The sequence below is a fragment of the Neomonachus schauinslandi genome, chromosome 13 (assembly GCF_002201575.2).
Source record: "Neomonachus schauinslandi chromosome 13, ASM220157v2, whole genome shotgun sequence".
Taxonomy (NCBI): domain Eukaryota; kingdom Metazoa; phylum Chordata; class Mammalia; order Carnivora; family Phocidae; genus Neomonachus; species Neomonachus schauinslandi.
The window spans coordinates 698,294-723,879 of NC_058415.1; the positions used below are offsets into that span (position 1 = coordinate 698,294).

Below are 25,586 nucleotides of genomic sequence, written 5' to 3' on the forward strand. Positions count from 1 at the left end.
TGTGCTTGCCCATAAGAAATCTGACAAAATGGTAACACACAGCCCTTCCGGCTCCACTGTTTGTACACAGCTGAAAGGTGAGCATGTACAGAGGAAAATGTGATGGCAGCCCATCCCTGCCAAGATCCCATGCCAGGTGACATCAGGATATAGGCACATCTGTTGTCCCAGGAGGCTCCTAAGGGCGGGAGGCAGCCTAGAGCCTCACCAGGACTGGCAGACAGAGGCATCCCATTATTGTCTGCCTCAAAAAGCACAAAAAAGGGGGGGGGGGGTCACACAATCTGTGTTCACTGTGTGCAAATGGTGACTGTACGTTGGGATGGGTGCCATTTCCTAAATGCAAATTACACTTTGGTTAAAAGCTGACTTAAATTCACACTCCTACAGGACAAAGGCCTAGCTCCATGGCCTGGTACCCCAGACCTTGGGAACGATGACAGTAGCAGCAAGAACCACATCATCAAGTCAGCTGTTGAGCACCCTGCATGCCAGTTACCTACAGCTTGATAAAACTTCACAACCTCTGAGTCAAGAACTATCATCCCTAACCTACAGAGGGGAAACTGAGGTGCAGGGTAAGTGAGCCATTGAAAGGGGGCAATTCAACCAAAGGTCTATCTTCAAACTGACGCTGTTGTTTCCAGCTCTGGGAACCTATAAGGGGTTGGAGTGAAAACCACTGCAGGCAGAGGAGGAGGTGGGAATGGAGACATTCCCTCTTGGAAGGGAAGGCCAAGCAGGAGGCCTTTCAGGGCCAAATGACCCCGCTCTCCCCCCATTCAGGAGACTCCCACTCCATCCCCGAAATGAAGCACCATGTGTGCAAGAACCCAGAGCATGCTGGGGGGTAGAGAAGGCCTCAGCATCTGTGCTCGTGAGTCAAACACCCCAAATGATGGGACTGGTCCAGAGCCACAATGTGCCACTCACATGGTGGCAGCCAAGGGCTGGATGGCACTTGCCCCGCCCAGCCCACTGACAGCATGCCTCCTCCTCCAGATCTGTGACGGGCTGTCTTTTCCACCTCTTCCAGGGGCCTGGTGGGGCGGTACAGGCCAGCGGGGGAGGAAGATTCCTTTCAGCTACTGAGTTAGAAAAACGAGTCTCTTCCAAGAGGTTTCAAGCTGAACACGGGCTCCAGCAACCGCTACTCAAGCCAGACACGCATCACGAGAGGAAGGAGCCCTGCAGCGACCACAAGGCAAGGGGAGACCTTGGGTGGAGGGAGGTGTCCTGGGAAGAGGCCAGGGCAGTGAGACCCTGGCCTCAGACAGCTGCCCTGAGGTTTGGGCAGTCCCTCGGGCCTGACTGAGGCTGTCAGAAGGAACAATGCCAGAGTGTCCCCAGGACCTCCTGTCCCCTAAGCCAGGATTTGCCCCTAAGCTCACACCAGAACAAGCTCCTACAGGTGAACGTGGCTTTGCACTGACAAACAGGTAACTCTTGTTGCCTGAATCTATTCATCCCTGAGTTCACAGAGCAAGAGTCTGAACAGCAAAGGACCCCCACGTTATCCAAATCTCTGCTTCCTGAGAGAGGACAGTATGAAGGCAACGTGCTCTCACTGTCACACTGCTGGGTGCTCACGACACCTGAGGCCCACTGCCGGAGGCATCCCACACCCCCCCTCCCGTCCGCACCTCCTGAAATGGGCCCCAGGCTGCTTCCAGTTCCTACCACCAGAGTTACTGACAGGCTGGTTTTGTTGTTTTAGAAACTGGAATTATGATGCACTGCTGGACCCACAGTCACCTGGAGCAGGGGTCAGAGCAGCCACAGAGGACAAGTTTCGTGCTTTTGTATTATTCTTTATTTATTGGTCCTACCGACATGACCTTTACCAGGCCCACTGTTCCTATGTGCACTGGCTTTGCAGACATTCGTGCCATACGCCTGTGTCCCAAGTTGAGACCGACTGCTCCTTCCTACTCCTTTTCCACGCTCTGCCTCATTTTCTCAGAATCGGAAGGCATTTTTTGTTTGTCTGTTTGGGTCTGTGTAAAGGTTCCTTGGCAGGAGAACATGCACATGATCTTAAAATAAAGACAACATTCTGACACTAAGGTAATGCACAGAAAAAAATACAGTACTCAGACATCATTGCAAATAAATATCCCATACAGATGAAGTTATCGTAAATGTAACATTATTTCTTATGAATCAACACTGTAATAGAAGGTAAAAATAGGGGTCCCTACAACTAGGAATAAGAAATGCTTATTCCAGGAAACAGAATTCTTCTTTCTTGCTACTTATACATTACTGTAATTTGTCCTTTATTTTGGAGGAGAGAGGACACTTTCTTCCTCTGTGAGTACCAATTTTACCATAAGCACAGCCTCCCTCAGCAAACCCGACAGGACGCAGCCCTGGATTGCTGAGCGGCTTTGTCGAGTTCTGTTTCCTGAAATTAACAGTGATTAGTTACACCAAGCAAGAGAATATAGAACATCTCTTCCTCACATTTGCAAAGAATACTATGGCTAGCCCTCACCCCACCAAACGAGGCCGACAGCGCCGGCGCCCCTGCCTCCCGCTCTTCACAAACGTGGCATGTTGTTCGCACCGCTTGCTTAGCTTGTCCCTCAGGTCCATTTGGTTCCCAAAGCACACTCAACGTGTGTGTGTTCACTTTCCTTTTCTCAGCCCCTGAATTTGCAAGGATCTGCATGGTAAAGAATCACTGACCAACAGAATTTTGCACAATTGCTGTTTTCTTTCCCTCAATGAAGATGCCCAGGTTCGGGTATGAAGGTGTGCGCCCGTTCACACCTAGTGGCCCACCCTGGCCTTCAACATTCCCAACTAGCTCTTCACCGTCCATTTGAGAGCATAAACTACGCCGGGACACCTCCCTTAACTGATGAAGGCACTACTGGCAAATGATTACTAACAAAAAGGCGTCGAAATAGAACACCCTAAAAATCGACGACTGTAGGATTTTCTAAGTGTACCACAATTTGGCACAACAACCAGAGTAACAAAACAATTCCAATTTGGAATTTCACTGGTACAGTTGTATAAAATTCTGTTAATCAGTCATGCTTCACAATGTCCTAAAACCCAGAAGATTCTGGAATTTGTAGGTAATACTACTCACTCAATAATTTATCTTTTTGTTTTCAAGTGCCTATTACTGTTTAACCAGAGCAAAGGTCAAGTTTTCTTCTTGTTACATTGAACTATTCCTAAGAATAATAATAATACGATATGAAAAACCCCAGAATCGGAAATACCCTGGATTTCTTAATGAACATGGCATTTAAAATCTGTAATTTCAAACATGAACCGTAATGCCGTACAACCTAAAAGGCTGCTGAACCACGGCGTGGATACGTCTCGCTGAGCTCCTTGCCGGGTTGAGGCCTTCATCTAAACAGTCTAGAGCTACACGCTAGGAAAACACATCCGTGCCACGTGCTGATGTCAGATCAACACAGCGGGAGCTAAGACAGAGCTACAGGACCACGAGACAGACCACGGCATCTGAGACCGTCTCTATGGGAGGGATTAAGGAAGCAAATATAATATCAAAATATCAAAAGTGCACAGGTTGATCGGATAAGAAAGGGCATCTGTAGCAGGGAGGCCCGGTGTCGAGCGTTTCTAGCGGGTTTCTGAGCGAGCCTGGTGGCCGCTGTCCAGGCGGGTTCTTCAGCGCTGTGCAAAGGCCTTCCAGGCAGCAGCTGGTGGCATTCTCAACATTAAAGCTTTCTTGCCTCTGCCATTAAACACTCAGGGAATGCTAACTTGGAAAGAACTGCAGTGGCATATCCAAACACGTTTCTAAGTGGACTTTTAGGCTGCCCTTCCTTCCTCTGCGTGGGCCCACGGGAGGGGGAGGGGCTGCAGTGTGACAGGGCCGCGGCCGAGTCCTCCCGGCAGCTACTCTACAGCTGAAAACGGGAGAAAACAAGACAGCGTTAGAACCGGCACCACTCAGACAACCGAAGCTCTGGCTGGGTGATGACGTGGACGTGGTGCGTTAGTCGGCGGCAGAGAAGACCTGCATGTGTTAGGGAGGGCCACCAGCCCCGGTGCCTCAGGAAGACCCCTGCAAGTATGGAGAGAAGCTGCGTGCCAGGCTCGGTGGCGGGCGGAAGCGGCGTGAGGGGCCGTCAGGCAGCCATGCCCCTGGAAGACCTGCTTGCAGAGGGGACGGCCTGACCCCTCTTCAGGGCGGGAGGGGGATCCGAGACCCGACAGCCCATCAGCAAAGCCGCCTGGAGCTGGGGGCTGGCGCGGCCTGGCCCACCTCTCCCCACTCCAGTTGTCTGCCAAACCCAAGGCGGTCTGTGCAGTGCCTGGAGTCTGGTGGGGACTGAGACGCGCCTGGGAACCGAGGCGAGAGCTGTATGAGGGGCAACGCAAACCCCCTCTGGGCCATGGAGAGATCAGGCAAGGAGCCCTTCAGGGAAAAGACGGAAGCCTCGTGTCCTGCAGCCCCCATGGGCAACAGGGAGAAAAATACTGCAAAGTCCTGCTTCTGAACATGGGACCTCAGGTGGCCTGTGGATGCCAGCTCTGGGAACGGAAAGTCCTACAGCTGCCTTTGCTGCCCGTCCCACGTCTGGAACCGCACTGACGAGGGGGAACCATCCACCTCCTGCGTGCGTCCTGGAACAGGCCCAGGGCCGTGCGAGGCTCCCTCCCCACCGTAGGCTGGGCTCTGGCTACAGATGTGGGAGTCCCTCGTTTCAGCCCATCCGCTGGGGGTTTCCAGAGCCCTGTTCTGGGGGGTCTGATGATGAGCACAGAGTGAAGAAACCTGCCCTGAAGGCTGGGACACCCTAAGTACGAAAGGATGGGCTTCCTGTGAGGAAAGGGTCTGGCCAGGCACTTAAGTTTTTCTCACGAAAAAACCCCAGGCCTTGGGCCTGCCAATGTATCACCTCGCAGGTCAGCAGACAGGTGTGCAGCCTCAGAAAGAGGCTGAGCCTGCTAAGCTCCGTGCCCCATGAGCAGTGCCCTGCGCCCGGGCTGGAGGACGCCGGGCTCGGGGCTGCTGTTCCTCTGGGCGTGGGGGAGGGAACTGTGTCCCAAATGTGATGTGCAGTGAGATGCCGCATAAACCGCAAAGAAATCCTCTGTGAACTGTGCCAAGCTCCGCGCGGCCTCTGACGCTGTGCCTGGCGCTCGGGCCGGAGCCTCTAACACTGCTTCTGGTGCTGGGGCGGCGCCACCGCATCAGACACATGCAGCGACATGCAAGTTCAGCTCGGGTTCTGCCCCATCCCCCGCCCCTGCAGGAGCCAACGGCACACTGGGAACCACTGTGCGCAAGGACATGCGGCTCTGAGCCACCTTGACGCCCCTCCCCCCCAGTAGCTGCTGTGAGGGGCGGTCCCGAGAGGTGAGAACAGACACAGAGCTCACAGGGTCCAGGTGGAACAGCACGCTGCCTCGGCCAAATCCTTCCCTCTGTGCATTAGTCACGGTTAAGAGCAGCCTAGCACCGCGGTCCCACTGCTGCTGGGTTAGTGCAGGTGAAGCGGGCAGATGGCGTGCCGCAGGGCTGCTGCAGCTGAGGCCCCGTGGCCCTAATCGCAGCAGACGTTATACTTCTCGCCGCAGAGCACCTGGGTGGTGAGCCCGGCGCCCTCGGCCCTGTCGCCGGCACAGGCGCAGGTGTGACTTACGCTCGGGGTGCCCGGCTTGGCCTTGGAGACGGCCTTGGCGCGGCCCCGCCGGGTCTGCTCGTGGTCCAGCTCGAGCAGCTCCAGCCGCTGGGTGAGCGCTAGCTTCTGCTGGATGGCCATGCGCAGCAGGGAGTTGAGCGTCTTCTTCTCGTCCTCCGCGGCGGCCAGCTGCCGCTGCATCTCGTCCAGCTGCGTGATGTACTCGTCACACCTGCGGGGACGTCAGAGGCGAGAGCGCGGCTGAAGCAGCCGGCACGGCACACGGCACCGTGGCTGAGGACCCGCCCGGAGGGCCTGGCCGGCGGGCAGAGGGCAAGGGGACTCAGCGGCGTCCTGCTTGCTGGGCTGGAAGGTGGCGGCTGCCCCTCGGTGCTTCGGCTTCCTCTGGGAAGGGCTCCCCAGCTGGTTTCCACTAAGGGAGGTGGCAGCGGCCGTGCGGGCCTCCAGATGGCCGAGGGGCACCCGGCCCTCACGGCTAAACCCACAGGCAGGACTTGGCTTGTTTCCGGAGCGGTGTGTGCACACAGTAGGTGCTTAGTAGGTCACCAAATGGCCAGCCAGAGTCTGGGAAAGGCACGTGTGGACGTGCCCCCTCAGTCCTCTACTTAACTGGGCCCTGTGCCCCCTGTCCGTGGAGCTGGGAGAGAAACACCCCCTCCAGGTGTGTCCGAGGGAGGCAGCGGTGGGCACACCTGACCCTCCCCTCCACCCACCACGGGCCTCCCTCTCTGGGGGCCAAGGGCCCAACTGCAAGTCTGTGCTCTCAGCTGCATCTGAGAAGCCAAGTTCTTAAACGGAACAGGTTGCGGAAGTGAGGGTCACCACGCCACCCACATGGTGAGGGAGCGATTGTGGGGTCCTTCCCAAGATCTTTGCCAGGAGGCCAGGGAGCCTTCAGGGAAGCCTGGAACTTTCTTTCCTTGCCTTTGCCCCTCTCTGACAGCACGAGGAGTAGCAGGCCCTGATCTGGGTTCCAACCCCACCTAACCCACAGCCTCTGCCTCCCCGCCCTCAACAAGGACCGGCCTGGACCACCGAGGTCCCGTCCCTGGTGCCTGCCCAACACCAGCCCTCTGGGTAGTGCAAACACCCGAAACCAGGCCCCCCGAGCAGCCTCCGGCTCTGCCTTCCTGGTGGAGGCATCTGGATGCCCACGTCCACAGCTGGCTGCCCTCCCCAGCTTAATCCCCGATGGGCAGGTCAGATGGGGCACCCCAGGACCCCGCCACTTCCTTGTGAATCTACAAACTTCCTGCTGCGTTCTGGGGGGCCAACTCCCTGTCTGCCGGGTGTCGGCCTCAGCCCTCACCCACTTCAAACCTGGTGCCTGCAGCCGGCCTCTGGGCCCTGGCCTCTCAGCCTCCACTGCCAGCCCCCTCCCTCCTGCAGCGGTGCGGCCAACACTGCAGGCAACAGCCCGTGGGCCTTCACCAGTGGCAGGGATGGAGCCCCCGCACGGCCTGACCCCCCCGGCCCACACTGGCAGGAGCCACGGGCGGTACCTGGTGGCAAACATGGCGCGCAGGGAGGAGAAGGTGGCGGCGTCCTCCTTGAGGGCCTTCAGCTCGTTGCGCAGCTTCATCATGGTCTCGGTCACCATGGCCTTCTCGTTCTCGTACTTGCTCTTCAGATTGGCCAGGGCCACCTCGGCCGTCTGGGGGTCAGACACACAAAGGGCAGGGGCTTGAGAAACACGGGGAGGGGTCCGCCTGCCTCCACGGGTCCCCGTCCGAGGCCCAGGGAGGGAGGAGCCCCGCCCGGCCACACACCTGCTTGTTGGCCTTGAGCACCGTGCGCAGCGTGGTGATCTGCTCCCGCTTGGTGCTCAGCAGTGACTTCAGTTTGAGGATCTCCTCCATGAGCGCCTCCCGGTCCTTATCCGCGGCAGGGCCCAGCTCCTGGGAGGCCAGGCGCTGCCGGGACAGCTCTGTGGTGCGGTCCACGGCCGCCTGCAGGTGCCGGATCTGGTCACGGATGATGGCGATCAGGTTATAGATGTTCATGGGCTCCCGACGCGGGTCGCTCAGGGGCGAGGGCAGAGAGGGGCTGGGCGAAGGGCTGCTGTCCCCCGGCCCGCCCTCCGTGGCTGGCGGCCCCTTGGGCAGGACAGGCGAGCGGTGCCCACGGGCCTCGGGGCCGGCTGGGCCCTCCCGGTAGTAGTCCAGCACGACGCGGGCGGGCGTCTCGTTGTTGCACATGCACACGTGGTGGTAGAGGCTGGCCAGCTCCTCGCTGAAGGTCACCAGCTCGTCCTGGGCCACGCTCAGGCTGCCCTGCGTCTCACCAGCGACGTCGCTCACCTTTTTCAGCTCCGCCTGCAGCCGGGCCAGCAGCTCGCGGTCCTGGCGGCTGGCCTTCTCCAGCAGGGAGACCTTCTCAGCGAGCGCCTGGCTCTCGGCCTCACGCTGGCCCTTCTCCTCCGCATGCCGGGCCTCGCCAGCCTCATGCTCACTGCGCAGGGCTTTCAGCTGCTCGCGAAGCTCACCTGCCTCTGCCAGGGCCACACGGTACTTGCAAGCCAGGATCTCAGGCCCATTGATGTCCACCTCGTAGTAGTCACCGTCCTCATGGCTGTCACGCTCCTTCTCGCTGTCCAGGGCCGTCCGCCGCTCCTTGCCGGCTTGCAGGCGCCGCAGAGCACTGAGGTTCTCTGTGAGGCGGCTCACCTCCTCGCACTGCTCCGACAGGGCTCCCCGCGCCTGCTCCAGCTGCTTCTGTGTGTCCTGCAGCGTTGTCAGCAGGCCCACCTTCTCCCGCTCCATCTGCAAAAGCACAGGAGGCCCATCAGCAGCCTGCAGGACCCCCAGGACAGACCCAGTGGTGACCCCGCCTGTGCCCCAGCTGTCACGCTGCAGGTCTGTGATGTGTGCAATGGGGGAGCCGGTGTGGGGCCTCGGTGGGCCCTCCCTGCCTGGAGGCTTGCGGAGCTGGGTGGGCCCCTCCTTGGAGACGGGTCATGGTGCAGACCCCAGGACTCTGCTCTGTCCAGGGCAGGAAACCATGATGTGATGCATCCCCAGGATGCAGCGCGGGAGGCTGCACGTGGACCCCATGAAAGGGCACGAGCAAACCTGGGGAACCCCAGGGTGGGCCCAAACTGCCCCCTCATCATCAGGAACCTCCTCCTCTGGGCACCTGCCCTGCAGCTCTACAGCTCTGCTTTGGGTAACAACATGGACTTTACAATCAACACTAGTACTCCAGAGGGGGTGCACAACATCGACAAAGACCCGGCATCTGTCAACACTGCGGGGGCAGGGCTGGAGGCAGGGACAGCGCGCGCAGCCCCAAGGCCCCTGGGCTGTGAGACCCTGGCCGCCCGCACCTGCATCAGCTGCTGCTTCAGCTTCTGGATCTCGGAGATGTTGAGCTCACTGAGGAGGTCGGACACCAGGCTGGGGGAGGGTGGGGCGAGGCCGTCCTTGGAGGGCGTGGAGGTCCTGTTGTCCAGTGGCAGCTTGGCCAGGCCGCCGTGCTCGAAGCCGTTGGCCAGGGCCTCGGGGTCATCGCTGAGCTTGAGGCCCTCCAGGGAGACGTGCAGGTGGCTGGTGTAGAGGGAGTCGTTGATGCTCATGTAGTGGGACAGCTCCTTGCGCAGGCTGAGCTTCTGCTCCCGCTCCGTCTTCAGGGTCTCCAGCGCCTCCTCCAGCTGCCGCTCCGAGATCTCCTTGAGCCTGATGGCATCCTCCAGCTGGCTGTTGAGGTACTCAGTCTCCTCCTCCAGACGCTTGATCTCGTGCTTGAGGCCCTCAAACTCCACCTGGAAAGAGAGCGACACTGTGCTGTGCCTGTGCGAGAGGGAAACACCAGCGTGCAGATGCCACAGGAGGGGCTGGCCGACGCTCGGGGGCTCTGGGCACGAGGTGCACACCCACACCCGGGACCCGAGCACCGCTGGCAGCAGAGCCGGAGACACGACACCCCTGCTGCACCCGGGTCGGGTCGCGCAAAACGTCACCACACACACACTGGCTGTAAATTCTACAAAGCTGTGTGACGGACATGAAGAGTCAGTTAAATATTTTAAGAAACACGAAACACGTATCGACACGCATGTGATAACCATCACTTCTAACCCTATTTCCAAACAAAAGTACGACCGCTCCCGCGGAGGAAGGATGTATCTCAGCGCTCCCGGCACCCAGACCCCGAGGCACCCCAGTGGGAAGGGAAGACAATCCAGAGTCCCAGGGACTGAAACCGTGTCTGCGGGCGGACGAAGGTGCCTGCAGTGGGGGCTCAGGGCCTATGGGAAATTTCTAAAGACACTTCTTATCATTCTGTTATATTGGTGCAAGAAATCAGGAACAAACCACTTCGGTGCAGGACTGAGCTCCGCACATAAGACCCCAGGCCCAGGGGAGGGGAGGCCGGGGAGGGGCCTGGACTCCACCACCTGACTCAGTTTCCCTGTGTGGCCTGCTGTGCAGCCCGTGTCCTTCTGTCGACATACACACACAGGCCCAGGCCTCCCCACACAAGATTTAAACATCCAGGGCGCTGAGCTTTGGGGTTCCTGGGAAAAGGTCCCCCAGTCCCCAGCCTGCAGAGCTGTGACCCCGGGAGAGGTAGGTGGCAAGTGCAGACCTCCAGGGGTATCACGTGGGCGTCCTGTCACCAGTAGAGGTGATCCTTCTCACCCCACCTGTTGCTGGGGTTATCCGAGCGCAGGAGGTAAGAGCCTGGACATCTCCCTATTGCTCCTCAATGGCCATCGGCTCTACCCGGGGGGCTACCAAGGCCCGGGACCACACAGAGACAAGGGAGCGGGCAAACTGAGGCAGTGGGAGGGATGGAGCTGGACATCCTGCCTCTTGCGGTTTGGGTGTCCCCTCTGCATCACCTGTTGTATTTTTTTCCGCCTTTGCTGACTGGGACACCTTGGCCAGGCCACGGTCAGCCAATCCTATAGGCAGAGACCTCGTTCTTGTGGTCCAGGAGAGGCCGGGCCCTGTCACCCCACCCCCCAGCCCACAGCAGTGCACTGTGCGGCCCTGGGCTCGGCTGTGGGGAAGGAGGCAGGGAAACACCCGTGGACCACAGAGACTGCGAAGCGAGGGGCAGGGGCCGCAGCCTGGACACTTGCCTGGTTCTGCCTGAGCACAGACACCTGCTTCTGCAGGCTGATGTTCTCTTCCTCCAGCTCTGAGTAGTCCTGCAGCAGGCGGGCCTCTCGGAACTTATACTCCTTGATGTCATCCCGCAGGCGGCCACGCTGGGTCTCCACGTTCTGGTTGATCTGCAGAGAGGAAGGTGGGCGTGGGCAGCTGGTCACAGCTGGTCCCACCGGCGCTGGAGGCCACACAGCTGGGACTCCGAGCCCAGGCCTGCACGGAGCCCGGTGTGGCCACCCAGGGGGAGCCACAGCCCGGGCAGTGTGCTCTGGGGGTGAACAGTGCAGGGTCTCAGCCTGCTCTGACCCCTGGCTCCTTCATCTGTAAGATGGGCTAAAAGCAGTCCCCCCCTCACATGCCGCAGCTGCTGGAACAGCTCAGCGCCATCTGACCCAGCAGTGCCCCTCCTCGGCAGGCACCCCGAGAAGCAACGGCACTAGTCACAGTAGCCAAATGTGGGAACAACCCAAAGCTCACTGACCGGCACACACATAAACGACATGTGATACATTCACACAGTGGGTGTGGTTCAGCCATGAGGACTGACACGACGGGCCGGCACGCGCCGTAACGCGAAGGCACCTTGAACCACGACCGTGATGAAAGAAACTAGACACATGGCCACGCGCCATATGATTCCACACACAGGAAGCGTTCACGACAGGCCAATCCGCACACAGAGAAGGCGGAAGGTGGGGTGCGTGGGGAACGAGCACCTGACACGGTTTCTTTCCGGAGTGACGGGAGTATCCAGAAGTGGATTTGGGACGGTGCATAAACCTATGTACCCGTGCAGTGAGTGAGTTGTAAGGGATGTGGATTATCTGAGTGAAGCCGCTACCCTGAGGATTCAGGTGTCAGGCAGACCCCGTGTGAGCTGCCACCCGGCGCCCTGAGCCAGGACCTGGCTGGGTCCCTCGACCTCAGTCCTTGCGACATTCTGGGCCGTCCTGTATGTTCCAGGATGTTTAGCAGCTTCCTCCCACACTGTGACAACTGGAATGGTCTCCAGACATGGCCAACAGCCCCGGGGGGCAGAAATGACCCCTGCACAGCCTATGCCCCACCTGTTCCCTGGTTTCCACACTCCAGGTGGCATCTGGTGCCCCCAGGCCCACAGTGGCCTCTCCACTGTGCTGGAGCTCCGCACATAAGACCCCAACACTCCATGCAGGTATGCACGCGACAGCAACGCTGGATTGGTAAATGAAACAGGACCAGAGAGAAAGAAGGAAAACATGAAAGCAACAGTAAGGGGGAGTCCTTCCGTAGCAAGCACTCCTGACAGCTGCTCACTACATGAGTCTCCGGCAAAGTGACCCGAGGCGGTGGCCGAGAGCGACACCAGAAGAAACACACAGCTGGAGAAAAAGCAAGGCTCACCAGGAAAGCAAAACTCCTGCTGAACAGGCAAAAATAAGCAAAATGACACAGTCCGAGCGGTGACGTGAGGAAACAGAGTCACTCACTTCTGTGGATCCAGAGTGGCAGCTGGAAATCCCTGACAAAGCCCCCCACACACCACCCTTGTTTACCGCCCGACTATCACGGTTAACATCAGCGTCGACGTGGCGAGGCCCCCACATCCAGGTATTTGGGCAAACGCCAGCCTAGACGCCACCATGCTGGGTAAAGGCGAGAGTGACGTTTAATTCAGCACACTCGGAGTGAAGCAGAGCACCCTCCCTAATGGGCCTCCTCCAATCGGTTCAAACTCCTAAAGAGAAGACTAGAATTCTCCGGAAAGAGAAATTCTGCCTCCAGACCCCTTCAGACTCCAGTTACAACATCAGCTCTTCCCTGGGTCTCCAGCCCCGGGCCCACCGCCCTCACGGTCACATGAGCCAATTCCTTACCCTAAACCACTCTCTCCCTCCCCGGGTGTGCGGCTCTAGAAAGCTCTCACTACCACCACAGTCACTGACTTATAAGAACCGTGACGTCCACGTGGCTCCAGCAGGCTGGGTGCCCCCCCCCGCCCTGTGGCTCAGTCCACCCTGGCCTGACACCCCTGCTCGGAGCAACTGCCCACTCAGCATGAGAGGACACAGGAAGCGACACTGGGAGCATGGCCATGAGCAAAACACACTCCTATCCTTCCAAATGGGCTTTATTTAAAGCTCAACAAGTCCCGGAGGTGGACAGAAAGAGGAGGTGGCAGGGGAGTGGAGGCCAGCCTGTCTGCCTGCCCCGGGCCTCCCACACCCTCTGCACCCCGGAACCCGAGCACCAGGCTGCACGTGGGACCCCTGCTGAGCTGAAGCCGCACACAGTCTGTGTCCTTGACTGAAAGACAACACATCCTGTAAGACCATCAACAGAGAGTGCACACACCACCGGCTCCAGCTTGCTCCGAGCGTGCACTGTTACCCAGAACACTTCCTCCCTTCCCATGACCACCAAGCAAGTGCTTGCTCGTCCCTCTGCCAGAAACGCCCTGCCAACTCTGCCCTCTCTCACGTTGGGTGCAGGAGGTGCCCACACATGCGTGGCGTGACCTGACATGGCCACCGGGCAGGGTGGAAGCCAAGGCCTGAAGCCCGCAGCTACCCACCCTCCAGACTGCAGAAAGAGGCCCGTGGGGCAGCTCCCCCCACGGCCGGGACAGACTCAACCTTCCAACTCAGGGTGACGGGTCCATGGGAAGACCCATGTGGGTCCCCAGGAGTCACATCTCGCCTTGCTCCATGGCCAGAAATGTCAACACAGCCTCCAATCATAAGCACCCGGGCTGACAACGGGCACGGGGTCCCGTGGGAGGCGAGGTCGGGGTCACCAGCTCACAAGTGCGCCCAGGACGCCATGTGGCAGGTGAGGGTGCTGTCTGCTGATGCTATAGGGTCCAAATGCCTGCATTTTGGTCCCATAGCAGACCTGGCACCTCCGCCTAGCACACACCCAACTCTGAGGGCTCAAACAAGCTCCAACAGGCCACCGTGTGGTTTGGTTTTCCCCAAAGTAAGCATCTTCTCCCAGGCAGCCCGTCGACGGCAGCCCTGATGATGGGCACCGACAGGGTGCAGGCCAGGTGGAGAAGGTGGACGCCCAGGGACCCCAGACCTCAGGTTCCTTGTTGGCAAACCCTCTCCATGCCCCTCAGAGCCCCCAGCCCAGCCAGCCAGCACACCCCCCTTCAGTGAGGAAGCCCCGCAGAGGCCATGGAGGGACCGCAGACGGGATCACTCTGGACCAGATGGCTGTCCTCACACGGACAGAGAAGTGCCGTTAGGGCAGGGGGCACCGGCAGGTCAGGGCTGAGCCAGGCGTCTGTCCTTCCAGCCAGGGCTCTGCCCACCCTCCCTGTCCAGCCCAAGAGGGACTGAGGCACCCCAGGTGTGTGTGTGTGTGCGTGTGTGTGTGGGGGGGGGGTTGGGGGGGGGAGACGAGAGCAGTCGTGGCTGGGAGACTCTCTGCCCGGAAGGTTCCAGAGCAGCGGTGATGCCCTGGGCCCTAGGTCCTGCAGCCTGGGCCATGGCCACAGGAGCTCTGGCTGGTAGGGGAAGGAGGAGCCAGGCAGGGGCGTCAGGAGAGGGCACCCAGGGACCAGCCTCACTGAGGGGCCTGTGACAACCATACAAGCCAGCCAGAGGGACACAAAGGGGTCTCTCAGGTGGGGGCTCTCTCCTCCAGGCCCCCAGCTGTACTTCCCACTGCCTTTCTCCCAGGGGGTTCTAGGGAGGTGATAAGCGACGCCCCAGGCTGGACCTGCTGTCTCGAGGGAGACACTGCAGCTGGTCTGACCAGAGTCCTGGGATGCGCCAAGCACTGTGGCTTCTGCAGGGATGTGGAAGGTTCCAAAGCTGTGCTGGACACATGGCAGCTGAGAAGCCTGCGGGGTGGGCCTCCTTTACTGGAGTCCCTAAGAAGCCCCTGCCTACGGCTGCTGTCACCAGGAGAAGGACCAGCTCTGAAACGGGGTAGGATGGGGCGGCAGGTGGGTCTGCCTGGGACCCGGAGGCACCTTCTCCTGGATGTCCAGGGACCCCCAAAGGGCCTGGGCAGGTAAGTGTTTTTCGTGTGTAACCGCAGAGGCCAAGGATGGATGGAGTGAGGGCCCCCCGCCCCCCGTGCAGGTTGTCCAGGGAACACCTGCCCCTCTGCAGACACGCCTTCCCCGACTCCCCTGACCTCCTGGGGGGCTGCATGTCACACCCTGGGCAAGTCAGGCCCAGCCCTGCTCCCCAGGAGGGATGTGCACTTCCTCACGGGGTCCATTCCCTCAAGACCCACCCAGGCCTCCCAGTTCCTCCTCCCGTGTGGGGCTCCATCCCTGCTGCCTCGTCCACATACCCACGTCCCCTCCTCTTGCCTCCAGGCTGTCTGCCCATGAGGCAGTCCCCCCCATCTTCCATCCCCTGGCTTGGGAGCCACCCCACGCTGAAGAGCCCACCTGGCCCCTGGCAAGGCTGCTCCCGCCTGAGCTCATGACCAGACGCTTGGCTTCCTTCCAGCCGGCTCTGGGCAGCCCAGACACCACCACTGGGCAATCAAGCCTTTCCTGGCTTCTGCCCTAGGTGGCGGGGGCACAGAATTCTGCTGGGACTCTAGGTCCCAAGACACACGGGGTCCACCAGGGCAGCAAGGACAGGGTCCACCAGGACAAAAAAATCACCGGGCAGGGCCCCAATGGGCAGATGAGGCTGACTCCTCACCAACCCAGTCCCGCCTCTCAAGGGCAGCCCCCACCCTGCCTCCCAGAGCGAATCTCTGGAAGGCCTCGGTGTGGGCACGAGACCTGACTGCCTCTAGCCAACTGCGGCCATGCCCAGCTCCCAGGGCCTCTGCTTTTCCATCTGCAAAATGAGGCTCCAGGCCACGTCCCAGAACAGATGCTAGCTGGGCTGCACTAGGTCACACTACAGTGCTGATGTCAGAGGTCAGGACCTAGAGCTGCCGGCCTGACCCGAGGCATGCTCCTTGGTTTCCCCACCTGCGAGGTGCCCATAGAATCACCAAAAGGATGAGCTCTGGGGCAGCTGAAGCTGTCCCGTGTGCTGAGTACATCTGTTACACGGGTCACATAACAGGCCATCAATGCCCCTGGAAAGTTGGCATGGGCGGGGTGCACACTTAAGCCGACTGTCACGGGGGTTCTGGTCAGAGGACACGGACGGCAGCCAGACCAGGCACGGGGCGGTACAGCTATCCTCATGGAAGCGGTGTGTCCCCTGGGGTGACCGTGCACGGCCTGCAGTGCGTGTCACATGAAGGCAGGCACAGGGCCGCACTTCTTGGGGACAGTGCTTGGCGCTGTGTTCTTGGGGTTCAGGCTCCTCAGCCAGGCCTGAGCCTTAGGTGCCAGCCTCAAGGAGGAGAGGGGATGGCCACATCCGAGGCCGGACCAGCAGAAGAGCTCAGGAATAGGGTACAGATGGGGCTGACCAGGGCGGGGACACTGGCTGGGCCCCTGGTCTGAGCGGGACCTGTGGGGCAAGAGGCAGGGCCCTGAGAGAAAGAGGTGGCTGAGGGTGCGTGGGGTGGGGAGCGGCAGGTCTCCTCCTGAAGCACCAACAGCAGGAATCCCGGCCCTACCAAACCTGCTCTCACGCGGGACTGGCCGAGCTCACTTCCTGGCGCCCAAACCCAGGAGTCAGCAGGTCACCGGGGCTTTCCCGACAGCCCAGACAAGCCCTTCTGGAGGAGGAGGAGAGTGGAACAAGCCTGGAAGCTGCAGGGCTGAGACTGCCTCAGTGAGCTCAAACCCACCTCCCCGGCGGCCCCTCCCTCCATCCCAACCCGGTGATCCCGTGGGAGGAAGTGAAATCATGCACTCTGGCTCCGCTCCGTACAGCGATCCCATCCAAGCCAAGCTCCTCCCAGACCTACAGGCCTTCATGATCTCTGACCCCCAACCAGGGGGGTGACTGCTCCCCACTGTTGCCAGCCCCTGGGCTCTGTCCCAAACCAGCCCTATGGGATCCTGACTGCTCCGTACCCTCCCATCGGAAGTGAGGCACTCAGAACCATGTGTCCCTCTGGTCACCTGTCTCTGCCCCCCAAGTAAACAGAGGGCAGAGAGTAGGGCCCCCTGCCCTTCTGGATGACAACCCAGGGCTCCCGAGGCCATGGCCAGGACTTGCTTACACGGGCTCCGGGCTGCACCCACTGTCCCTGCCGCTCGCCCACCCCACCTCGAGGGCGGCAGCGCAGCCTCCCACCTCCCAAAGGGCACCAGACACTCGCCCTCCCCTCCCCACTGGGCGTGCCCATTACCTCCTTCAGCTCCTGCGCCACGGAGGCCAGGCGCTCATTCTCCGACTGTGTGTTGGTGAGCACGTTCCGTAGCTGCTTCAGCTCCGTCTGCAGCTCTAGCACCTTGCGCACGTAGTACTGCTCCTTGGAGGCCGACTCCTGGATCAGGCTCTCCTCGCGGCTCTCGCCATCCGCGGCCACCTTCTTGTGGTTCGTGTGTGCCTGTCCAAACGCCTGTGCAGAGACCAGATGCTTGTAAGAGGGAGGCCGACGCTGGCTAGCCCTGTGGCAGGACTCCCTCTGGGGACGCTACTCATGCAAGTGCCCAGGAGCTGGACATTGAGGAAGGACATGATTGGACACGGGGGGAGCTGGACGGGGGCCACTGGCCACTGGAGGGGTACTGGACACCTAAGGGCTACACAGGGCTGCAGGGCCAATGGTCAGGTGGGGGTAGGGACAGGGAGGAGCTAGGTGGGGCTGATGGCCGAGCAGGACCAGGCAGGGAAGGACCTGGGCCCAGCTGAGGGACTGGCTAGGGGCCCAGAGAGAGGAGGTGGGTATGGGGCCCCCAGCAGCACAGCCCCTTTCTGGAGTCAGGCTGCTGACCTCGGGGCCAGGCAGGGAAATCCTACTCTACCACCAGGACAGGTCTGAGGCCCCCACAGCACCCCTCTGCCCCACTCCAGATGGAGAAACCGAGGCTCAGGGAGGCACCCTTCCACTGCCTGATCTTGACCCCTCTGCTCACCCATCCTGGGAGGCCACTGAGACCAGAAGGCCTGGGAGGGTGTGAGCCCAGGACTGGGCCGAGTGATGGGACAGGAGCGTGAACCAGGACACTCAGAACCAGTCGACAGACCAGGGCCTGGGCAGAGAGCAAAAAGTACCAGACAGAGGGGAGAGGACGCTGCCATCCCCACCCTTAGACCCAGGGAGGGCTCTGGGCTACAACAGGCCAGGGGGCACTGCGCCCAGGTTCAGGGAGGAGACCCCATGGGTGAGCACAACATGACAGGTGCAGCCGACCCAGTCCACGGGCTAGGTCCTGCGCGGGTTGTGGCCCCCATCCAGTGCCTCCATCCGACCACCTGGCACAGCCCCAGTCACCAGGATGCAACCCCCATGGGCCTGTGTGTGTCCTCCCCAGCAGCCCCCCTCCCAATGGCCACCCCGTGCAGACTCTCTACAGGGCTCCCAGCTCACGGAAGAAAAACAAAATCCGGGGAGGGCTACTGAAGAAGAAAGTAGTTGATGTCTTTAAGTCTTGAGAGAAACAAGCGCATTTTCGCTTATTTGCTATTTGATACGAAGTCTAGGAATTCCATCTAAGAAAACAATTAGGAAAATATGCATAAAGATAAGGGTGTTACTGAGCAGCACCATTTCTGATATAATATATCAAAATGTAGAAGCCAGCGGGGGACTGGTAAATGAAGTGGGGTCTCTCCTTCCTGAGGACAGGTCTTGCTCATCTGCCCCCAGCTGCCCCCACGGCCCGTTCCATGAAAATGCCAGTTTCCTTTCAAACCAAGTCAGCTCAGCTCTGATTCCTGATGCTGTTCTCCTCCATCCCGGTCCCAAATAAAAGACCAAACAAAGCACAGATCCATGTCTACACAAGACCTGGCCCAACCTGGTGGCAGCCCCGACCCCCAGCTGCACAACACACTCCTGAACCCCAGGCTGGAGTGCGGACATCTCACCAGGCATTGGGTCAATCATCAGAGGCTGTCCCAAGGCCAGACAGCTGAACACTGTGACACCAAGCCACCAGCCTCAGCCCGAATCTTCACCTCCACGCAGTCCCCAGCCCAGCCCACGAGCACCGAGGCGGGTGACCCTCCCGCGGAGCTGGTAAGACAGTCACAGCGACTGGGTCTGGCTCCTGGGTGCGAAAGCTACCATTAACAGGGAACTCTGTGTGACTAAGCACCAGAGAGTGAGGGGAAGCGCAGGTGAGCTTCGCGACAGCCCTGTCCCCACCGAAGGACCTCCTGTCCTGGTGCTGAGAGAGAGAGAGACGATGGCGGGCAGACCAGCAGACCTTCGGTAAGGAGGCGGTGCTGCAAGACGCTGGACAGGGCAGCAGAAGGGGCCGACCACGGACAGAGGGCACAATCAGTGCAAACCTGGGAGAGAGCCGCCAGCAGCAAGCAGGGACATGGAGCCGGTCAGCGCTCTCTGGTCCTGACCAACAAAGCTGACGGGCACAACCTGACGGCATCAAACTCTGTCCCAGAACAAAGCCTGAGAACACACAGGAATAAAGGCACCAGCTCCCAACTCCGTGAAACTGGCGGCAACAGGGAAGGGAAACTGGTCCACCACAATGGGGAGAACTCACCGTCGCCCCGGCAGAGCCAGGAGACGAGCAGGCTCAGGACCAGAGCACACACGGCCCGTGCGGAGCAGTGACCCAGAAGACACGCAGCATGGAAGGACAGGGAGTGACGCGAGGGGGCGACGGATGGGATTACCAGCCAGTTACACAACATAGAAGACTAGTAAGCTTGAAGAAACAGCACCAAGACTACCCAAAACAAAACACAGAAGAAGAAAGACTGAAAAACCAGAGAGCAGAGTGAGCTGGGGTCAAACATGGGTAACTAGAGTCCCAGGGAAGAGGTAGGGTGAGGATAAACGAAGTACTTGAAAACCATAATGGCTCAAAAATTTCCAAATTTGATAGAAACTATAAATCTACAGATGGTAGCAGCTCATCCGCACCTGAGCACAAGCACGATGAGAGAAACTACACCAAGGTGTATCACAAAATTGCCTAAAACCAGTGAAGCAAAGGACACACTAAAATCACCCAGAGAAACAAGTATGAGATGACGGCAGATTTCTCTGATGAGTCAGGAGACAGTGGAACCACTCTTGAGAAAACAAAACAAACCTATTAACGAGAGGGCTACACCCAGTGAAAACTCCACAGAGTTCAGACAAGAGCTGAAAAAATTTATCACCTACAGACCTGCATTACAGACATTAAATAAAATCCTTCAGGCAGAAGAAAACCAATACCAGATGGAAATCCAGATTTAGGAGGAGTGAAAAGCACCAAAATTATAATTATGGAACAAATATAAAAGACTTGCTCTCCTTATTTAAGTCCTTTTAAAGATTAACTAGAAACTCAATGCAATCCCTATCAAAATTCCAATGGCCTTTTTTGCAGAAATGGAAATTCATATGGGATGGCAAAGGGCCCAAAACAGCTAAAACAATATTGAAAACAAAGCAGGAATACTCAAATTCTCTATTTCAAAACTTAATATAAGGGCGCCTGGGTGGCTCAGTTGGTTAAGCGACTGCCTTCAGCTCAGGTCATGATCCTGGAGTCCCGGGATCGAGTCCCGCATCGGGCTCCCTGCTCAGCGGGGGGTCCGCTTCTCCCTCTGATCCCCTTCCCTCTCGTGCTCCCTCTCTCTCTCTCAAATAAATAAATAAAATCTTAAAAAAAAAAAAAACCTTAATATAATGCTACAGTGACCAAGATAGTGTGGTACTGGTGTAAGACAGTACAAACCAAGGGAACAGAAGAGTCCAGAAATAGGGGAGCCTGGGTGGCTCAGTCGTTAAGCGCCTGCCTTCGGCTGAGGTCATGATCCCAGGGTCCTGGGATCGAGCCCCTCATTGGGCTCCCTGCTCGGCGGGGAGTCTGCTTCTCCCTCTCCCACTCCCCCTGCTTGTGTTCCCTCTCTCGCTGTGTCTCTCTCGGTCAAATAAATAAATAAAATCTTAAAAAAAAAAAAAAGACTCCAAAAATAAACCCTTGCATATGTGGTCAATTGATTTTTAACAAGAGTACAAAGATAATTCAGTGATGAAAGAATAGTTTTTCACACTGTTGGTGGGAACACAAGCTGGTGCAGCCACTCTGGAAAACAGTATGGAAGTTCCTCAAAAAGTTGAAAACAGAGCTACCATAGATCCAGCAATTGCACTACTGGGTATTTACCCCAAAGATACAAAAGTAGGGATCCGAAGGGGTACGTGCACCCCGATGTTTATAGCAGCAATGTCCACAATAGCCAAACTGTGGAAAGAGCCAAGATGTCCATCGACAGATGAATGGATAAAGAAGATGTGGTTTATATATACAATGGAATATTATGCAGCCATCAAAAGGAATGAGATCTTGCCATTTGCAACGACGTGGATGGAACTGGAGGGTATTATGTTGAGCGAAATAAGTCAAACAGAGAAAGACATGTATCATATGACCTCACTGATACGAGGAATTCTTAATCGCAGGAAACAAACTGAGGGTTGCTGGAGTGGGGGGTGGGGTGGGAGGGATGGGGTGACTGGGTGATAGACACTGGGGAGGGTATGTGCTCTGGTAAGCGCTGTGAATTGTGCAAGACTGTTGAATCACAAACCTGTACCCCTGAAACAAATAATACAGTATATGTTAAAAAAAAAAAAAAAGAAGATAGTAGGAAGGGAGAAATGAAGGGGGGGAAATCGGTGGGGTAGACAAACCATGAGAGACTATGGACTCTGAGAAACAAACTGAGGGTTCTAGAGGGGAGGGGGGTGGGGGGATGGGTTAGTCTGGTGATGGCTATTAAAGAGGGCATGTATTGAATGGAGAAAAAAAAAAAAGAATAGTTTTTCAACAAATGGAGCTGGGACAAATGGATATCCATATGCGAAAGAATGAAGTCAAATCCCTACCTCACATCACATACACAAATTAACTCAAAATGGATCAGAGACCTAAATGCAAGAACTACAACTAAAACTCTCAGGAAAAAAAATAGAGATTAATCTTCGTGACCTTATTGGCAATGGATTCTTAACATTGACACCACAAGCATGAGCAAAAACAACAAAAATAGATAAACTTGACCTCAGCATAATTAAAACATTTGTGTATCAAAGGACACTATCAAGTGAAAAGACAAGCTATGCAATAGAAGAAAATACTTTTTTTTTTTTTAAGATTTATTTATTTGGGGACACCTGGGTGGCTCAGTGGGTTAGGCGTCTGCCTTCGGCTCAGGTCATGATCCCAGGGTCATGAGATCGAGCCCCGCATTGGGCTCCCTGCTCAGTGGGGAGTCTGCTTCTCCCTCTCCCACTCCCCCTCCCACCTGGGCATGCACTCTCTCGCTCATTCTCTCTCGCAAATAAATAAAATCTTAAAAAAAAAAAAAAATCCCTAAATATTTGGCAACTAAATAACACACTTCTAAGTAATGTATGGATCAAAGATGAAATCAGAAGGGAAATACTAAGTATTTTTAACTGAATAAAAATGAAATGAATGTGAGAATTTGTGGGACGCCACTAAAGCAAGTACTTAGGAGGATATTTATAGCACTAAACGACTATTTAGAAAACAAGAACAATCTCATCAATAACCTTAGCTTCCATCCTAAAAACCAGACCAGGTACTGTGTTGTGTGAAACTGAAGGCGCAGCAAGCAGCCTGGCAGTGCTGAGCTGGTTAAGAGCCCAGTGCTCACGCCAGCTCACCGTGCTTGCTTCTGCCAGGGCTTTGCCCAAATGGTCCCAGGGCCTCCCCGGGCCAAGGGATGAAGGCTGCCACAGTCCTACTCCACATCCTAGGTAGTTTGGGATCCCCTGTACTGAACACAGACCCAATAAGACCCAACAGACTGGAGCATGGTCTGCACCCTCTAGTAGGCTGTGCATTCCTTAGGAGAGGGCTGTTTCTCATTTACGGTGGGTCTCTGGGCCCGTGTGCTGTCTGAAAGAGTTTAGCCAGTCACATCGGTCTTTTCTCAGCCATGTGCTTATGTATTTACTCAGACATTCAACCGACAAACACTGGACAGCATGAGTGGGGGAATGAGAAAGAGAACCATCACACCTTGCCCCAAGTCCTCGTGAGCACTCACCCTCTGGTGGTGGGGGTGGGATTCGTAAGCCAACTAACTCAGGAAAACAGTAGGTGCTAATGCTAAGCACATGCCTGTTCTATGACCCTCAATTCCCACTCCTACGGGAGAGAAATATTTACACATGTGTTTAAAAACGCGTTTATAGGAGCATAATTTACAAAAGCCCCAGACCAGACAGTTCCCAGCAGTCTGTCAACAAGAGGAAAATTTGCCATCTAGTCAGGCACACGATGGAATACTACACAGAAATGAAAATGAGTAGATCACTGTTATACAGACAACAGAGATGAATCTCACATAATGTTGGAAAAAGCTAAACATGAAAAAGTATACACTGTGTGATTCCATCTACATGTACAGCTCCAAGAATAAGTGAAATGAATCGATGCTGGTAGACGTCTGGGCAGTGGTGGCCTTTGGCTGGGACGGGCCCTCGAGGAAGGCTCGTGAAGCTAGAGGTTTTCCGATTCTTGATCCGGGTGCTCCTTACGTGGGTGTGGGTGTGTTCAGCTTATGCAAGTTTACACTGATGACTTGTGCTCTGTTTTCCCCCAATAAAAAGTAAAAAAAAAAACAAAAAACTAGAATAAGACCAGATGAAATCTAAAGAAAAAAAGAAATAATAATGATCAGAGTAGAAATCAGTGAAATAGAAAAAAAACATAAAGAAAAATCAATTAAATCGAAAGCAAGATCTTTGAGAAGGTCAAATTGATAAACCTCTAGCCAAACTAATGGGGATTGGGGGACAGACGACAGACAGAAATTACCAGTACCAGGAATGAATGGTGATAGCATTACACATACTAAAAATAATAATAGGGGAATATTATTAACAGCTTTACATCAATAAATTTGACAACTTAGTTGAAATGGACAAATTCCTTTTTTTAAAAAAAGATTTTATTTATTTATTTGAGAGAGAAAGAGAGAGAGAGAGGGAGAAGCAGGCTCCCGGCTGAGCAGGGAGCCCGATGTGGGGCTTGATCCCAGGACCCTGAGATCATGACCTGAGCCGAAGGCAGATGATTAATTGACTGAGCCACCCAAGGGCCCCCAAAATTGTTAATATTAACAATATTGAGTCTTCTGGCCCATGAATGTTTATATCTTTATTTATTTAATTTCTCTCAGCAATACTTAACAGCTTTTAGTGTATATGTCTTATACATCTTCTGTCAGATTTAAACATAAGCATTTCATATTTTTGATGCTATTTTAAGTAGCATTTTTAAAATTTTCACTTTCTGATTGTTCATTCCTTGTACGTAGAAGTGTTTGATTTTGGTACATTAATCTTGTATCTTGCAACCTGGTTAAACTCACTCTCACTAGAGAACTCTGTAGATTCTTTTGGACTTTCTTTCCTTTTTTTTTTTAAAGATATATTTATTGGGGCACCTGAGTGGCTCAGTCGGTTGAGTGTCTGCCTTCAGCTCAGGTCATGATCCCAGGGTCCTGGTTTCGAGCCCCACGTCGGGCTACCTGCTCCACAGGAAGCCTGCTTCTCCCTCTCCAACTCCCCCTGCTTGTGTTCCCTCTCTCGCTGTGTCTCTCTCTGTCAAATAAATAAAATCTTTAAAATAAATAAATAAATAAATAAAATGGGTCATAAGCTTAAACATTCAAAGTATAAGACTTCCACGGGAAAACAAGAGAAAATGTTTGTGACCTTGGACATGACCTATTTAAAAAACTGGTAATTTGGACTTCAAAACTAAGAATTTCTGCTGCTTGAAAGACAAGAGAAGGGTAGACCTCGAGGGCATTAGACAAAGTGAAGTAAATCAGGAAGAAATACTGCCCAATCTCTCTTATATGTGGAATCTAAGAAAAACCAAAAGCCACGCTCACAGATACAGAGAATGGATTAGTGGTTATTAGTGGTTAGGCAAAGAGCTGGAAATAGGTAAAGGGGGTTAAAAAAAAAAAAGCAAAAAAAGGTAATTCTATTGAGTTTTCAAGGTCTTTATAAAATTAATAATAGCAATTTTGGCAATCTAAATTCTTTATTTTCACATACTTCGGTGAGAAACATAAATAAATACACATGATTTTTGAAGACACTGGGAACCCATGTTACAGTGATCCGATTAAAAAAACCAAACAGGGACGCCTGGGTGGCGCAGTCAGTTAAGCATCCGACTTTTGGATTCAGCTCAGGTCCTGAACTCAGGGTCGTGAGTTCCAGCCCTGTGTAGGGCTCCGCGCTCAGCACGGAGTCGGCTTGAGAGTCTCTCTCTCCCTCTGCCCTTCTCCCACTCTCTCTCTAAAATAAATAAATAAATCTAAAAAAAGATTCTCAAGCTGGATACAAGAAACTATCCCCAGACGAATTCCAGCTATATGCTACTGATACATATACGGAATAGAAATAAGGATAAAGAAAGCTTAAAGTAAACAAACAGAGACACACCAAGCAACAGTAAGAAAGCTGACACGGTGACGTCAACAGCAGACAACATGAGCCTCCCAGACAAAAAGCACCGCCAGGAAGAGAGTCAAATGACAATGAGAAAACAAGTAGTTCACCAGCAAGTTTTGTTTAAAATCAGGAAACTTTTTAAAATTGAGGTAAAATACACAACATAAAATTCACTGTCTTCACCATTTTTAAGTGGACAGTTCAGTAGTGTTGATGACATTCACGCTGTTGTGCAACAATCTCCAGAACTCTTTTCATTTTAAAAAAAAGGACAATGCAAAGACCAGGCACAGACTGAACAAAAATCTAGGCAAATCACACATCTGATAAA

The 25,586-nt window shown here is 55.4% G+C and overlaps 1 protein-coding gene across 2 annotated transcripts in view; it reads right to left on the reverse strand.

Annotated features, from left to right (window-relative positions):
- Positions 1 to 1,370: 1,370 nt before the first annotated feature.
- BICD2 (BICD cargo adaptor 2) overlaps positions 1,371 to 25,586 on the reverse strand; it is a 44,421-nt gene continuing 20,205 nt past the window's right edge. The window contains exons 2-8 of one of the 2 annotated variants that reach the window (XM_021694320.2): positions 16,970 to 17,182; positions 10,729 to 10,881; positions 8,968 to 9,402; positions 7,412 to 8,404; positions 7,145 to 7,296; positions 5,643 to 5,853; positions 1,371 to 3,899 (exon numbers count right to left, since the gene is read on the reverse strand). In XM_021694320.2, the coding sequence (XP_021549995.2) occupies positions 3,894 to 3,899; positions 5,643 to 5,853; positions 7,145 to 7,296; positions 7,412 to 8,404; positions 8,968 to 9,402; positions 10,729 to 10,881; positions 16,970 to 17,182 (2,163 nt within the window). In that variant the 3' untranslated portion in view covers positions 1,371 to 3,893. Of the gene's footprint in view, positions 5,854 to 7,144; positions 7,297 to 7,411; positions 8,405 to 8,967; positions 9,403 to 10,728; positions 10,882 to 16,969; positions 17,183 to 25,586 lie in introns of both variants that reach the window. The other variant, XM_021694319.2, reaches the window with a different exon arrangement.